Below are 17,134 nucleotides of genomic sequence, written 5' to 3' on the forward strand. Positions count from 1 at the left end.
CTGGGGAAGCTCAGGCGCAAGGGCCTGGGTTTACATTAAGAGACAGCCAAGATAGTTCTCTTCCCTGTCCTCCTCCACCTCTCATTACCTAGGCCAATGCCATTTCCTATCACAACTTTCCACTTATTCAAGATCTGCCCCTTCTCTTCTTCAGCTAAAATTGTCCCCTCTTGAGAAATGCTCCTATAGCTCATCTTTGTTCCTGCATTCTCTCCTTTCCAAATAATGTGGACCAAAAAAAGAGAAACCTTTTAACCCTTTTGATTGTACCCAGGGCATATGTATATTCAAAACATTTGTTTGTTTTTATGCAGACTCTTAAAACATTTTTGCATGTGAAAAGCACTCAAAGTATTTTACACCCTAATCATATTTTTCTCACAATAATCCTCTGTGTTTATTACTAGGCCTTTTTTCAAGACAGAAAACTGAAGGCAAGAAGCTTGTTCAGGTACTCCCCACAAGTCTGTGACTAAATAAGGATGTTGACACATAGGGTCTTCTGTGACAGGAGACCAGGAGCACCTAAAGTTTCTGAAGCCCAATTCCTTCACTGAGCCTCGTTTTCCAACAGGGGAAACGAATGAAACAAACCCTGCAACATGAAGAGGATGCTTACCAAAAATCAGAATGGCAGCTGTAAGCATTGCTGCAGGCAGAGATTTGGACAACTCCAGCACCGTGAGGTAAGAGAAGGGGACCAGGCACGAACCAAGGAACGCACAGAACTAAATAAAGAGAGGAGAAACACTCTTCACTTGGTGATGACAAAGCATGTCCTTAGCTCTGCTGCTACCCAACCTTAAAACACACAGCCAAGTATACTCAAGTCAGTCTGCTGAGTATTCTCCACCCTCATAGAAACATAGCATTGGAAGAGACCAACGGTCATCTGGTCCGACACCCTACAATGCAGGAATCTCAACTAAAGCATCTAAAACAAATGATCATCCAATCTCTGCTTTAAAACCTCCAGTGAAGGAGAGCCCACAACCTCTTGAGGGAGTCTGTTCCACTGTCAAACAGCTCTTACTGTCCGAAAGTTCTTCCTGATGTTTAGTCAGGATTTCATGATAGAAATATTCCTCTAGAGATAAAACAGATGAAAAGTTCCAAATCTGATCCTCCACCACCGTACCTTCATTCATCCTCACTTCTGCCCAAATACAGTGGTACCTCGGGTTAAGAACTTAATTTGTTCTGGAGGTCTGTTCTTAACCTGAAACTGTTCTTCACCTGAAGCACCACTTTAGTTAATGGGGCCTCCTGCTGCTGCCAATGCGCCGCCGCTGCACGATTTCTGTTCTCATCCTGAAGCACAATTCTTAACCCAGGTAATATTTCTGGGTTAGCAGGGTCTGTAACCTGAAGCGTATGTAACCCGAGGTACCACTAATTCTAAAGCTTCCATTAATCCATACGATGAGGAAATATAACCATCTCACAGCTTAACCTACATTATCTCCCTTTTCCCTATATTTGCAACACTCCCACCTTTCTCAAACAAGTTCAAGGTGATGTAGATGGTTTCCCCCCATATTCATTTAATCCCGCCCCCGCAAAAAACCCCTGTGATATAGGTTAGGCTGAGAGGCATTGACTGGCCCAAAGTCACCCAGTGAGCTTCATGGCTGAGTTGCCATTTGAACCCTGGTCTGACAACTCTAACCACAACACCAAATGTCATATTGTTTGAGAGTCAAAACTGCTGACAGTGATACCTCCATGGGCATGAGGAAAACACAACCCTGCACTAAAAATAACTGACAGAAAATTCTGCTAGAGAGACAGACAGACAGACAGACAGACAGAGACTGGTTCCCTCCTCCCTGCAGTTAACTGAAGTTACTAGTTTCATAAACTATGAGACAACTAAAAGAACATTGCACATAGCTTTTTTATTCCTCTTCTCTACTCATTCCGAATCCTACCAAATGTTAGATTACTGTACAACCATCAGATGTAGTACAGCTTTAGAAATGGAGATTACAGTATTACCTGGAATCAAAACCCATTCTTGATATATAAACATTTGTTTATTGGAAGCAGAGAGAGAGAAGAGAGAAACTCTAGGTCTTCTCCATACTGTATACGACCTCTGGTTATTTAAGAAGCCCCACAGTCTTACCCCTCTCATTCCTATGTAGTTATGTTGTTCATATTTGTCCCCTGGTTTCTGGAAAGGGAATGTGCCATCATAGCCACTCAGGTAACCGGCAAGTCCTATCAGCATCTAGAGAGAGAAGAGGACTGACCTTATTCAAGCAGAAGTAGATGAAGTAATTTATAACTTTTTAGAGCACTAACTTGATCTAATAAAAAGACGTAATTTAGACACAATGATGATGTAACTGATCCAGGATGAGAACGTTCTGCAGTCAAGGAAATGTTCTTAGATCTCAAAAGTTTGCAAGAATTGGTGTTCGCTATTTACCTTCCCGAGAGGTGGATGGACATCAAAGAAAAAGGTTCTGTTAATGTAATAGCTTCCCATCTTTCCAAAATGTGTTTCATCCCAGCTATGAAAGGGAAAAGAGTAAAAAGATGACTGTTAGCCTCCGGCTCACATCAGTCTTTGCCACTCCTAGCTGTTCAGTGTGATGATGAAACAAAACACTAAGCAGATCTGCACTTGGGGATGTTGGACCACTTAAGCTCTCTCGTAAGGTTGTTGCAATGTAAAAATGGTGAAGGCGACTTACATTGGGCACCCTGAGTTTTTTTGGAGGAAGGGCCCCCACAAATAGATATGTTGTATTTAATACAATTTAAACCTCACCTTAATTTTTTTTAAAGAAAAATTACAATATCAAGGCAGTTTTTAAAAAAACAAGCGTATTTGTGTAACTATCAACGGAAGGTAACATTTAACGCGTCTGATGAAGTGGGTTCATGGAAACTCATTTCCCACAAGCCCCGCCTCCAAAACTAAGCCCCGCCCTCGTAACCATGGCACCCCACAGCCCCTCACCAGATGTGTGGCGGCTCCCGTAGGCGATAGAAGCGGGTTGCGAAGCTTAGGAAAACGACGAGGCCAAGCGGGCTCCAGAACCAGCCGGGACTCCGGGCTGCGGAGGGCGTCGGCGCAGGGCCGCTTGCCAGTCGGAGGGCTTTTCGCTGCCGCAGGCCGGCCGGTACGGCCTGGCCGTTGTCGTTCGCCGCCAGCGGCATTCGCGGCCAGACAGGAGGCGCCTCCTGCCGGCCCCCTTACCTTGCCTGCGCCCGATGCACCACGGGAAGGAGAGTCCGCGTTCGAAAGGCATGATGGGCAAAAGAGTTTGCCGTTCCGCCCCACGTGAGCGAGAGGCGGGGTTGGTGGGGAACTACAGAGGCTTCCCCTGCATTGTGGGAAGCGTAGTCCTTGAGGCAAGGCTGCGCGCGCCAGAATGGATTGGCGGAGTTTTCGACGTTCAATAAAACTTTGCATCCGCTCTCTGTAAGCCCTGTGGCATCAAGAAGGGCAGCAAGCGGCACCTTTTGTATATTTGTTGCAGAGGGGCTGCCTTGTTTAGTCTCCTGCCTCTACTGCAGACTGAGGGATGATCCAGATAAAATCATACTGTCAATAGTACTCTATGCTGACATCAGAAGTGACTTCATAATTCTGCATTATGACTGACAAGCTGCTCTCTCTGAAATACTGTATCCTAGGGTTACCTGTCAGAGAAGGGCTAGACATGTTTAAAGGACATCTGTACATATAAAAGTTCCTGCTAAAACATGGGCTAGCAGAACTGTTTGAAGACAATAAATACACTAATTTAAATACACAATAAATACACTTCCTGCTCTTTCAGAGGAAAACAAGCTGCTTTGATAGCGTGATCGCCGAGAAAAGGGGAAAATGTGAAATTAAAAATAAACGGATCAATCTGAGGATCTAGTTGATTGTTGGACGTGATGGGCAAAATAATGAAAGGTTCACAGAATAGTTAAAGGTGATGTGATATTTTTATTGGAGCAACGTGATGTGAATTAATTTGATGCAGAAACTCACACTAGCAGGCGAGGAGTTAAACTTAACACCTCATTATATAAAATTCCTAGCAGGGTGAGACACCCATCCATCCGCCCCTCCGCCTTTCTGCTGAAGGAGGGGCAACACAAAGTAGACGAAGTCTGTGCCAAGATTTTGTCCACTGGTCTTTGGAAAGCAAGGATGGGAATCGGGAAAATTGTAACTAGGAGCTAGGGTAGAGATTGCTTACAATTCACTTTCTGGGAACATTGGTTTGTTTGTTTTTTAGCCTTTTCGGAGATTTCTTTACTGCTCTGGGTTAAATAAAGAAGCCTTCAGTTTAACCTGACATTTTCTTAATGCAGTATGTATTGCAGTTGTCAAGGCAAATACAACCGTTTTTTACCTTTTTGTAAAATAAGTTGCCTCATTTGCCAAACTGGGTCCTGGGCGGCCCAAGCTTTGTTCCGCTTTTGCTGCAAAAGATTGACACAGATGCCTCTCTGAAATGTGCATTTTCTGAAGTGTTCTCTTTTAAATTCGTGCTTGCCGCCTTAAATCCTAAGGAATAAAGAGGGCCAGTTTTAAAACTTTTGAAATGAGCTGAAACTACAACTCCCAGAATCCCACCGACTCACGGGAAAAGCGTCTACTCTCGAACAAAGTCTCCATTCAAGGCTGGCAGGCAGTAAAACGCCGGCGCGGAACAGCAGGGGCGGCTACTCCTATCATAGCCAATGCCCTGTTGAGCAAAAAAAATCATAGCTTCGTTCTTCGGCTAGAGAAAGACGAAGGACTGCACAGGATGTGCGCCGCATTAGCGAAGGTAGTTGCTATTACAACAATGAGAAGGGGAAAAAGATACATTTGTGTTTGCAAAGCCAGCTGCCTGGGGTTGATGGGAGTTGTAGTCCAAAAGATCCGGACGACAACACGTTGGTGAAGGGTGCTTGGAAGAACACGCTGTTTATTATTTCTTTTTCTTGTTTTTACTGAATATTCTTTCCTTGTACCCAGGCTTCCATTTGAGTTAACTATTCTGCTCAGACGAAAGCTTAATGCCCATTTTAATTCTTTTTGCTGTGACAATTTCCCCGTGTAACTGAGCTACCCTGGACCCGTCTACCAAGAACAGAAGGATATCCTGTGAAGTGCAGTGAGGATTACTCTGAAGTACAGGATTTCAGATTGATAAACAACAAAATGGAGCAGGAGACAAAGTCAGGATGGAGTTTTGCCTTCTGGGAAACCAGGGATACACCATAAATCTTTGTTCTGTGATTTATTAAACTGGAATAATCCTGGTCCCATATCCCCATCCCCTTTGGGAGAGACTGTGGCTCGTGCATAAGGTCCCAGGTTTAATACCCCACATCTCCCAAGAAAAGACCTCTGCCTGAAACCCTGGACAGCTGCTGTCAGTCAATGCAGGCAATAGAGTTAGATGGGCCAATGGTCTGTCTTAGTGTAAGGCAGTTTCCTGTGGCACTGTTTAGTCAGGATTCTAAGCTTTCTACCTATCTCGTTTGTACCCATTATTTCAAAAAGGACCTCAGGGTTGTTTACAGTTCTTTTACCAGCTCGATTGTAAAACACAATAAAGTTGAAGGTCAGTTGCTGAAGGGTAATTATGCAATTGCTCGACTATGCATTTTCTCCACCCCACCCCACCCCCAATTTATTTTGCCACAATCCTTTGAGGTAAAGGTAAAGGGACCCCTGACCATTAGGTCCAGTCGTGACCAAATCTGGGGTTGTGGCGCTCATCTTGCTTTATTGGCCGAGGGAGCCAGCATAAAGCTTCTGGGTCATGTGGCCAGCATGACTAAGCCGCTTCTGGTGGACCAGAGCAGCGCACGGAAACGCCGTTTAGCTTCCCACCAGAGCGGTACCTATTTATCTACTTGCACTTTGATGTGCTTTCGAACTGCTAGGTTGGCAGGAGCAGGGACCAAGCAATGGGAGCTCACCCCGTCACGGGAATTCGAACCGCCGACCTTCTGATCGGCAAGTCTTAGGGTCTTTCTAATAGATTCTTTTTCGGGCAGAGACTATCCAGGTATGATGGTTGCAGGAGATGAAGTCTAGCAGCATCTGGAGGACCACAGTTTTTCTGTCCCTGCAATAAATAACTACAGGCCCAGCTTGCCTATTTTACAAAAAAAAAATCACACTGTTCTAGTCTCCCACCCCCACCCCAGTATCTAACTAAAAGTGCTAAGCAATGAGATCTTTGTCTTGCTCTGTTTTGCCATCTGATACCTAAAAGGGTGGGATTATGAAATTTCTCCAATTGGCTGCAAGGGAAATATTCCCCCCTCTCACCCTCCCTGCAAGTTTTAGACAGTGTGAGCTGGCTTTCATTCTGAGAATCCTGCACCACATGCAGCATGGAGGCTTCTAAAAAGGTGAGATAAACGTGGGTTTCTGGTAGATGAGGCTCTGTCTTGATATCATAGCATTGCTGTGTTACTTTTCCCACACACTTTGCTATAATATTCCTCTGGAGTAGAAGCTGCTGGTCTTCAGGCAGTCCTTCACTGAAAGTGTAGAAAGTGAGCTTCCATCTTATAGCTGTTTGGGATTTGCAGGGTGGGGTGGGGGATGAGGAGGGGTCAACAGTGGAAAATGCCAGTATTTCAGAAGAAGAAATAGGAATCTGTGAGGCCCCTCTTGTATAAACATGCTGTTTGCAAAGTGAGTCAATTTCATTTTCAGGAGAATGGCAAGACTGTCTTGTGCTAAAAGGAAAAACTAAAACAAATTATCTGTTTTCTATGGACGTGGTAACTTTTAACATTTAATATTAGTGAGTCTGCTTCAATTGTAACTTACTTTTTTCCCTTGTCCCACCCCCATCCCCACTGCAGCCAGTCCTCTATACTTATTTCAGAAGTTCCTGCACCTGGAGAGTGAGAATTGGTAAGCACAGGCATGGAATCCTATACTATAGAATGCTGCCAGTTAAGAGTCTTTTGCATTTCTTCACCAAAACGCAGTTAATAAATGATTTATTAAACCACAGAGCAGCAAACATATATCCGAAAGCTCAGCCATTTCTGAAAACTGGAATGTGTCTTCTTTACCTGTGGTAAAGAGTGGGAGCAAATGCTAGAATTAGTTTGGTGTGGAAAGAAGAAAGCTCCTAGATTGTGTGAATACAGAGGACAAGTTTGTGCTTTAAGGGTGCAACCCTGTTCACACTTACCTGGAAGCAAGCCTGACTGAACTCAGTGGTGCTTACTTCTAAGTAGATACATATAGGATTGCACTGCAAAAATGGAAAAATACTATGCAGCCTGTGTGCAGATTGTCTTTGGGAGAAAGCAGTTGGCCTCAGCCATGTGTCTAACATGTGCAGCCTGTATATACAGTCATACCTCATGTTACGGACGCTTCGGGTTACGGACCATGGGAAACCCAGAAGTACAGTGGTGCCTCGCAAGACGAAATTAATTCATTCCGCAAGTTTTTTCGTTGTACGAGTTTTTTCGTCTTGCGAAGCACCACTGCATTTAAACACTGACAACGGCGGGGAGGGGCAGGGAGAAGCAGGACAGCTGCCGCAGCCGGTACCTCAGACTCACCCGCGCCTTGTGGCCACCGTGCGACGCGGCTGCTGGAGGGTGGCTCAGGAGCGTGACTCTGGCTGCAACGCTGGCTGCTGGCAGCAATGGCTCTCTGAGGGGAGCGCGCGAGGGGGGTGGGCAGCGGCGCGAGGCACTAACCGTCAGCCGGAAGGTTGGAGGGAGCCAGAAGAGCCGTCAGCGGGAAGGTGGGAGGGAGCCGGAGGAGCGGGGAAGCGAGCGAGCGTGCGTGCGTGCAGTGCACGTCGCCATGACACGAGAGGCAGGGCCGTTTCGTCCAGCGAAGTAAGCCCTTAGGGAAATCCGTCTTGCGAAGCACCTCAGAAAATGAAAAACCCTTTCGTCTAGTGAGTTTTTCGTCTTCCGAGGCATTCGTCTTGCGGGGTACCACTGTACTGGAACGGGTTACTTCCGGGTTTCACCACTCACACTTTGTGCATGTGCAGAAGCGCCGAATCGCGCCTACACAGACGCGAACGCTGCGGGTTGCGGACGTGCCTCCGTCATGGATTACATCCGCAACCCGAGGTTCCACTGTACATCAAAAGTGATGTTTCAGGCTGCAGTCCTAACCCCACTTACCTGGAAGTAAGCCACATTGAATTCAATAGGACTTATTTCTGAGCATACATGATTAGGATTGCACTGTTAACGCATGAGGTTAATTTTTTTATTCCTTTGCATAAAGTGCACTACATGCAGGAAGTTGTGTAATATGCAAAGTGGCCCTCTTCTGTGGCAGAAAACATTTGTGAGACAGGCCACATTTACTCCTATATTGCAATGTACGCAATCTAGAAATTCCCAAATATTTCTGCACTCATAAGGATTTTTATGTAGCTCCTTCTCTCTTTGGCTGGTCTTTTTTATCTGAGGACTGTGATTAATTAGATACATATTTTCTACATAAAAATAGCACAATCCAGATGTCTGCATTTCCTGCATTCTTTAGAGGCACTCTGGAAACACTCAAGGGATGCTGGAAGACTTTGGGTTTTAAAAGTCCTGTCTGTTGAAGCTCATAACCTGATATAATCTAGCAAGATAAACAAGACTGACTCTGGTTGGGGGTTACAACTATCAGTCAAATAGAGCATCAACCATGTTAACTGAATTGCTCTCTTCAGATTACAGAACATGGTGAAGCTGCCTGGTGTCTGGTTTGTTGTTTCAGTGTAGGAGTGGGGAACCTTTGGTCCTCCAGATGTTGCTGCACTACAACTTCCATCATCCCTGGCCATGCTTGCTAGGGATGGGAGTTGTAGTTCAGCAACAACTGGAGGGTGAAAGAGTTCAGCCCCCTCTCATCCATGCTTACCTGTTGTGGAAAGTGGTAGACACCCCTTGCTTTATATTTAAACAGAGACACCTGAACAACAAACCTGTCTTCTCAAGTCACATCTAGTTTGACCTTCAGTGAGGAAGGTGAATTAGCTCCACAGAAACCACTGCTGTTGCTTTAAACATAAATGAGCACTTTCCCCTTTTGAAACAAAATCCTGGTTCTCATATTTGCTCTTAAAGCACACCTTAGTTCTTAAATCCATATTTTTACAAGTTCTTGTGATGCTGATTCTACAGATTTTTGTTTTGTTGCTTCAACTTCCAGTGCTCAGAGCGTTTAAAAATGAAGTGATAAAAATATATAAATTGGAGTAGGTAGCATCCTGAAAGTGTATGTCACCCTTTCTCTTGGCAGCACTGGCTCTGAAAGGAATTGCCTATGATTCAGCACCCGTCAACCTTCTGAAGGATGGAGGGCAGCAGGTAAGGAGATGGTGGGATGTGGCCTGCATAGCAGGCAGGGTGGTGCCTCCGCAAGGGGGAAGCTTTGCTCTTCTGGGCTTCAGTAGCGGAGCCCAAACGTCTCAGGAGCTGTCCTGTCTCCACAGATGACACCAGAATTCCAAGCAGTGAACCCAATGCAGCAAGTCCCAGCCCTCAAAATTGATGGCATCACCCTCTCGCAGTCGGTGAGTAAGCAATCTGTATTAATTATTTACTTGGTTCTGCTGCCCAGGCAAAGGACTTTGCACTCCAGATCCCAGGAGCGGGCTTGGGACTTGCTGGAAAGGAAGCTATCGTGAGTGGGATAGGAACACTTAGTAGCACTGTTAAATGGGTTTCTTTTCACCATGAAGTTAATCCCACACTGATGTTGCTTGGAGAATCCCATTGTTCTGAGCCATGAGATTCGTTCCTTACATGGGATATGCTTTTACTAGCATATGCTCCAGCTTAGCTTGAAAGACATATGGAGAACCTTTGGCCCTCCAGAGGTTGTTGAACTCCAGCTTTCATCAGCCCCAGCCTACATGGCTGATAATGAGAGGCGACTGGAGTTGTAATGCCCAACATCTGGAAAGCCCCAAGTTTGGTTTAATCCAAGCAGATCTAGAGCTTGTGGTGCACAAGCTTCATTCAGGTGATCCATGGCTTAGCTGTGGATTTGTCGCTGAAGATGGGAAATGGCACATCCGTTGCGTTAAATATTTATATTGATTTTTAATTGTATTTCTATTGCTTCTTTTATTTCTTACAGTTTATATAATTATTTTATAATATATAAATAAAAGCAATACCATTTAAAGAGTCATACAGTATCTAGTACAGCCACATTACAATTGCTGCAGCAGACAAAACCCCCATCAAATCCATGGGAGGAGGGAAGGTTTGGGAACTACTGCTTTAGATTTCTCACTCCTTGATCTGCACCAGGGAACTACTGTCTCCATTTCAACCACTCCCCCCCTTCCCAGGCCATTCTTATCTAAAACTCTCCGCTTATTGCAGATAGCGATAATAGAGTACCTGGAGGAGACACGTCCAAAACCTAGTCTCCTGCCCCAGGATCCAAAGAAGAGAGCCCAGGTGCGGATGATCTCAGAGCACATTGCTTCTGGAATTCAACCCTTGCAGGTAACTGCCCAGTTGCTGGGCCTGCCTAGCCATCCTTAGCCCTGTTGGATCAGAGTTCACTACTGACTTACTGACTACAAATGAAGCGGTGTCTCTTGTTACAAACCTCAGGCCCCAAGGAGGGCTTGTGGGAGTGGTTGGGTGCAGGGATACCAAAGGATGTCAAGAACATCAGAATGGCTAGTTCTGGTGCTTTATTAAATACATTGTAGGCTTACAGCAAAGCAGCTTGCCAGGTCTCCTAGCCTTTGCAGACATGGGACAGACACCGCAGCAAGGAAATGGCTTGTCCGCAGAATCTGTCCTGCGTCTATGAAGGCTATAGACTGCTTTGCTGCAATGTTACACCTCCTTTAATAAAGCCCTATAATTGGCCACTCTGGTGTTTTTGACGCCCTCTGGTGTTCCTGCACCAAACCACTCCCACGAGCCTTCCTTTGGGCCTGTGGTACAGGACACCCCTCCCGATGGGGTTTCCCCCCTGGATATATATATTGTAATATATAAAAGACACAGTGATAGTGAAAAATTGGGGGTGGATTTATACTGGACCAGCCACACATCGTTCCAACTGGAAGCAATGCTTCCTCAATATTACAACATTATTTCCCCCCCGGAAGGGCACTTTTGCACTGCAGTGCAACGAAAACAAACAAACTGCAACATTTGAAGTATAAAAAGTGACAGGATGTTAGCGGAAGGTACAGGACTGGAACTGACTGAACACAAAATAGTATTATCCTGACACTTTTGCAGGTGCGAACCCTATTGTAAGCAGAATCATGCTTAACCACCCCACACCATCACGAGTGTGCAAATAATCATGAATGCACAGCAAAAAGGGCATCTTGAAGGCCTCTCCAAGGAAGGTGGGAGTAATGAATTTCTACAGATAGTATTGCAGATGACCCCTGCCCTCATACTGTGTTGTACTAGTGCTCACTCAGTACCCATTGTCTGTGGCCCTCTTTGTATCTGTTCCGGACAAAAAATTCCCTAGAGATAAAAGCAAGACAATACCTATTTGTCTTGCCTCAGCCTTAAGGTTCAAAAGGCACATCACACTACAGCAGGGGTGGTGAATCTGCAGCACTTCAGATGTTATTGGACTCTGGTTCCCATCAGCCCAGGACACCCTGACAGAGGGTCAGGGATGATGGGAGTTCCACTCCTAGAAAGACACAACTTAGCTACCCTTGCAATATATCATAGATTAAAGCCTCACTATCTGAATAATTGTCTTTGCCATACCTTCACACACCCCAAAAGTAGTGTTCCAACCTTCCTTCTCTTTTTATTATTAATATTTACTTATTAGCCACCATATAGTGAAGCTTCTGGGTGTTGTACAGTAGAGGCAATCTAACCTGCTGGCTCTTCCTACATTTTATCAGAACTTGGCTGTCCTGGAGCAGTTCGGCGAGAAGAAGCAAGAGTGGGCAAAGAACTGCATTTCTCGTGGTTTCAAAGGTGAGTCCCAGGTTGAAACTTTTAGCTGGACTTTAGCCATCTGCTAGCCAGGTAGGAGGTTTTGAGGAGAAAGCTGTCCTCCTGTCTGGCTTGTACTGGAACAGTTAAGCCAGCCTCCATCAATCTGGTATCCCTCCAGCTGCTTTGGATTAAGCTCCTATTAGTCTCAGGCAGCACAAGTTTAAGAGCAGCATAAGGCTCTTTGGAAAAGGGCATTCAAAGAGTCCCAACAGCTGGGACTTCAAATCACAGAAGCATCTGACATAGTGATGTCAGGTGATTGGCAGGGGGGCACCCACACCTATCATTCAAATTTGACCTGGTAGGTCTGGGGAAATATGGATCTGGGCTACTGGCTTCCTCACCCCTGCATAAACATGTGGTCCAAACTTGGGTTCATTTAGTTTAGTTCACAAGCCATAAACCAAGAACAATTGTTTGTTATAGCTCACAGTTAGTCTGGAGAGAACTAAACCATGGCCCAGTTTTAGACAACACCCAAGGCCAAGCTATGACTTAGTTCAGCAAAGCGCTGAAAAACAGAGAAGCAAAACCGATGTGATATCCTCCTTGGGAGGTCCAGATATTTGCCATTTAATAACCAGGACATTTAACGTTCCTTTATGAAAACACTGCCAAATTTAGCAGTTTGATTTGTCTATGCTGAAAAACAAAAAGTGTGTTCTCGATTTCCAACAACATGCTGTTTTCTTTTCCTGGAGCTGTGGAGCAGATCCTGCATGAAACAGCTGGGCGCTACTGCGTTGGGGATGAGGTAAGGCAAGATGCGATCCTGTCCTCTGGCAAGGATGGCAAGAAATCACTTGTGGACATCCAGTGAAGCTGAATGTTGGGAGATTTAGGACAGATAAAGAAGTGCTTCTTCATGCAGCCCATAGTCACACTGTGGAAGTCGCTACCCCAGGAGGAAGTGATGGTCCCCAACTTCATTGGCTTTAAAAGAGGATTAGACAAATTCACGGAGGAGAGAGCTATTGATGGTTACCAACCATGATGGCTGTGCTCTGTCTCCACAGCTGGAGGCAGCAAAGCTTCTGAATACCAGTTGCTGGAAACTACAGCAGGGGAGAGGGCTCTGGTGCTCAAGTCCTGTTTGTGAGTTTCCCATAGACATCTGGTTGGCCACAGAGAGAACTGGATTGATGGACCATTGGCCTGATCCAGCAGGCTGTTCTTATGTTCTCTTATCTGTATCAATGCAGAGGCCAAGCGAGTAGAGATCCAAGGACACAGTAAGCTAATAGCTTACTTATTCCTTTCTCTCCCTACCCCAGTTAACCGTTTTAGGGACCTCTCGCAAAAGGCTGAACATTACCCCCGTATTCTTGGCTACAGCAAGAGTTGAGCAACACTGCCACCTGCTACCGTTAGCAGTCCAATCAAAATGTCACAGGATAGCATGCAAGCTGTTACTCTGGTTGTTGTATGTACAGAGATGGGGGAGTGGCCATTATGTTGTTTCTCCTTCCATGAGAGAGCCAGTGTGGTGTAGTGGTTAAGAGTGGTAGTCTCGTAATCTGGGGAACCGGGTTCGCGTCTCTGCTCCTCCACATGCAGCTGCTGGGTGACCTTGGGCTAGTCACACTTCTCTGAAGTCTCTCAGCCCCACTCACCTCACAGAGTGTTTGTTGTGGGGGAGGAAGGGAAAGGAGAATGTTAGCCGCTTTGAGACTCCTGAAGGGGAGTGAAAGGCGGGATATCAAATCCAAACTCTTCTTCTTCTTCATGGCCCCAAAGCACCTAGATCTTTTCAGATGTCTCAATGAAACATTAGTTGAAAGGGGTTCTTGCAAATCCAGTTCTGTTTAATGCACTTATATTCTTGCCGTCATCTCCTCCGTCCAGACCCACCTTTGCACCCAGCCAGCAGAGAATTAAAAGGGAACAGGAGAGCAAGCCACATGCGTGCACACACCCAAATTATCAAACGCAAATCCAACATATCTGAATACAAAAATAACAATGGTTAACCAAAGTTAACCACACATGCCCCCAAATTATACTGCAAATCTAATACAGTACTTCACGGCTGAAAAGGATACCTGAAAAGGACTATCTTCACCTGCAGGATGCTGCTCATTCACGTAGGTCAGCTGAAACAGCCCTGAGTGAGCCATCTAGCCCCTTTCAATGGTGTTTCATCAGCTAGAGATTTTCCTGTTCCAAGTGGCCTGCCAGCTACCAAGTGCTGATTTTAATCATACCTGGTACTTTGTTCTGGTTGTTTTCATCTGCTGCTCAAGTGTGTGGCTTTATTTTTTTAAAAAAAAAATCCTGATCACCTTTAAATGGTTCACAATACTTTTTAAACTGCTCGTATCAGCTGCCCTGAGTATTCTAATACAAAATGGAATGGCGGGGGTATAAATATCACAATAAATAAATCCATATCCAGTTAATGAGCTGAGCTACAGAAAATAGTGAACTGGAGTTTGCCAGCAAACTAATTGCAAAGGCTTACAGTACATTTTTTAATGCCGAACCGTTAAGATATTTCTGTAAGCAGAATTTGGTATTGTATTAATTTGTCTTCCACATTCCCTGCCTCTTCTCATTGCTTTTAATATCAAACTGCTCAGTGCTGTGCCTCCCATTGGATCATCGCCATCACATGACGCCGATCACTTTTTTGATTCCAGCATTGCAGGGGTTGGGCTAGATGACCCTCGGGATCCCTTCCAACTATACAATTCTATGATTCTGATACATTAGATAGGAGACAGAGAGACTTCTCCACTGTCATTCCACCGGTCTCTGAACTGATATTCCAGCCACATAAAAATGTCACCACTATAATTTAACACTGAGAAAACACAATCCCGCTAGGTTGAAAAGCTGAAGGGCTCTTGGAACTGCTTTAACATTTCTTTCTGCTTTTCTGCAGGTAACCATGGCTGACCTTTGCTTGGTTCCCCAAGTTTTCAATGCCGGGAGGTAAGCAGAACTATGCCTTGCTAGTTGCTAGGGCTACTAGCTACAATAGGTGTGACCCTATTGGCCTAGTTGGCAGTCATACTTGGGGTGGGAGGATAATACCTACTGAAGTAGCAGACAAATTGGATAAACTTTCTGCACTGGGATTCTACTTCCAGAAAATGTTGGGGAGGCAGGGAAGTCAGGAGAAGTGCAATGCTGTTATGTTTTGTATTTCAACATTCATGTGTTGTATGAAACATGGGGCGATATCTGTATGAAGTCACAATGCTTAAAAATAAACCCATTGAAATAAGATGGCTAAAATGACTTAGGTCTGTTGACTTAGATGGGTGTACTCTGAATGTGCCCAACATTGCTTATCACTTTGTGTTTATTAAGAAAAATAGAAAATTAAAAAGTGCAGCGTTCCAATCTACACTTGGAAGGCAGGCAGTGAGTCTTCCCAGTTCAAGATGACACGTGAAACACCACCCTCTCACCTAAACAGCCCAGAACTAGGATGTCCACTAGACTTTTGTCTTCCACATCAGAGTTCTGTATTGTTTCTCCTCTGCCTAAATCAGGCTTTGAGACTACAATTCCCATCATCCCTGACCACTGGTCCTGCTAGCTAGGGATCATGGGAGTTGTAGGCCAAAAACATCTGGAGGGCCAAGGTTGAGGAAGCCTGGCCTAAATGGCCCTGCTTCGGTTGCCGACATCTAGCTACACAAGATGCTCAGTGCATCACTGGCAATCACAACAGCCATTTTTGTTCATTTAACAACAATGATGAGGGAACCAAAGTAAATGCAGGGCAAGAGAAGATTAGTCCTTCCCTCCCCAGCAAAAATCCCAGGGAATCCCACCCTCCCCCCTTGAAATGCATGCTACAATTAACGGGGGTGGGGGGAGCATTTACACCAATGAAGCTTTTGTGCAAGAGCTTATTTTCACTGGATCATGGCTTCTGGGTGGAGCATTTATTCTCAGAATATATTGCTATTATGGATAGGGGAAATATTTGATTTTGTTTGCATTTAAAGGCAAATCTGCACTTTCTGATACAATACGAGAGCTGAAACAAAGCCATCCTTAGAAATTCACTCTTCTCCCAGTTTTGTGGTGCATTTCTCCAGCCAAGTGATGTGCACAGAAATGCAGATACTGGGGTAGGGTGTGCATGAAAATGTGTATGTTGGCAAAAACAACATACAAAAATGCATTAAATTAGGGGAAACTGATTTGCAAAACTGCAGTTGGGGAAACTGCGCACGCACACACACACATTAGGATGCTGATGAATTTTTTTATTATCAAATTGCTGTGGGAAAATGAAGTACTATTTAAGATTGTGAAAATGAGAAACAGAGAACCAAAATTAACACATTTGTCTACCCCTAATCACTACATTAACTACCACATCCTCTATGTCTAACTATTCATTTGTCTTGGCAGGTTTAAAGTGGATCTTACGCCATTCCCCACAATAAACAGAATCAACAAAGCTCTATTGGAATTGGAAGCATTCCAAACCAGCCATCCATCACGGCAGCCAGATACCCCTTCAGAACTAAGAGCCTAAAGCTGCCCCATTTTTTTACTGAGGAAGATTTGGGCCTAACTTTTTTTAAAAAATTGATTATATTGTGAACTGCCCTGAGACAGGTGGTATATAAATTTAATTAATTAATTAATTAATTAATAGTAATAATAATTTGCCCATAAAGGGACTCTATGTGCCACCATCTAGGAAGAACCACAACTTGAATGATTTCCTGCTAAGAGAGGGAGATGCACTCCACCAGCATGGTTTATTCTGGTTTTATTCTGTGAACAGCCCTGAGACCCTCGGGTATAGGGCAGTATATAAATTCAATAAATAATAATAGTAAATAGTAATGATAATGATAATAATAATAATGCAACTACATTAAAGCACTTAACAAGACCTAACATTTGATCATGTTTTGACAATTGTAAAAGGAGATTAAAAGAAAAAAGTGTTTCTGACTATTCTGTGTGTGAAGTTCATTTGATATTATCTTGCTTGTTATAATCTAGGTGGCAAAGGTACCATCCTGCTGGCTGGACTGCACAAAAATTTAGACAAAACAGCAGCTTAGCTACTTTATAAAAATAACTTCAGTAGCACCCCAGGCAGCAAGCAAGCAAGCTTTTTTTTCTGTCCAAAGGCCTAAATCATAAATCCCATTTATTTATGTTGTAGAAGTAAATGAGAAAGCCTTCTGCATAGGAGACA

The 17,134-nt window shown here is 44.5% G+C and overlaps 2 protein-coding genes across 11 annotated transcripts in view; one reads left to right on the forward strand and one right to left on the reverse strand.

Moving 5' to 3' along the window:
- Positions 1 to 3,961, reverse strand: part of POMT2 (protein O-mannosyltransferase 2) — a 44,871-nt gene extending 40,910 nt beyond the window's left edge. Inside the window, exons 1-4 of one of the 8 annotated variants that reach the window (XM_083447989.1) lie at positions 2,972 to 3,951; positions 2,435 to 2,519; positions 2,129 to 2,233; positions 620 to 728 (exon numbers count right to left, since the gene is read on the reverse strand). In XM_083447989.1, the coding sequence (XP_083304115.1) occupies positions 620 to 728; positions 2,129 to 2,233; positions 2,435 to 2,519; positions 2,972 to 3,171 (499 nt within the window). In that variant the 5' untranslated portion in view covers positions 3,172 to 3,951. Of the gene's footprint in view, positions 1 to 619; positions 729 to 2,128; positions 2,234 to 2,434; positions 2,520 to 2,779; positions 2,903 to 2,971 lie in introns of those variants that run through there. The other 7 variants (XM_083447988.1, XM_083447991.1, XM_083447987.1 and 4 more) reach the window with 7 other exon arrangements.
- A 665-nt stretch (positions 3,962 to 4,626) lies between these two features.
- On the forward strand, positions 4,627 to 16,887 carry GSTZ1 (glutathione S-transferase zeta 1). 3 transcript variants are annotated; one of them, XM_083448823.1, is made up of 9 exons: positions 4,627 to 4,784; positions 6,829 to 6,880; positions 9,245 to 9,312; positions 9,438 to 9,518; positions 10,339 to 10,464; positions 11,859 to 11,934; positions 12,657 to 12,709; positions 14,840 to 14,889; positions 16,330 to 16,887. In XM_083448823.1, exons 1-9 carry the CDS (start codon positions 4,764 to 4,766, stop codon positions 16,454 to 16,456), a joined length of 654 nt encoding a protein of 217 aa, XP_083304949.1. In that variant the 5' UTR covers positions 4,627 to 4,763; the 3' UTR covers positions 16,457 to 16,887. The 3 variants fall into 3 exon arrangements, with proteins under 3 accessions (XP_083304949.1, XP_083304948.1, XP_083304950.1); XM_083448822.1 differs by having other exon boundaries at positions 4,652 to 4,787; XM_083448824.1 differs by lacking the exon at positions 4,627 to 4,784 and adding an exon at positions 6,236 to 6,366.
- The last annotated feature ends 247 nt before the right edge of the window (positions 16,888 to 17,134 follow it).

This window comes from Podarcis tiliguerta, assembly GCF_965153285.1.
Source record: "Podarcis tiliguerta genome assembly, chromosome: 1".
Classification (NCBI taxonomy): Eukaryota; Metazoa; Chordata; class Lepidosauria; order Squamata; family Lacertidae; genus Podarcis; species Podarcis tiliguerta.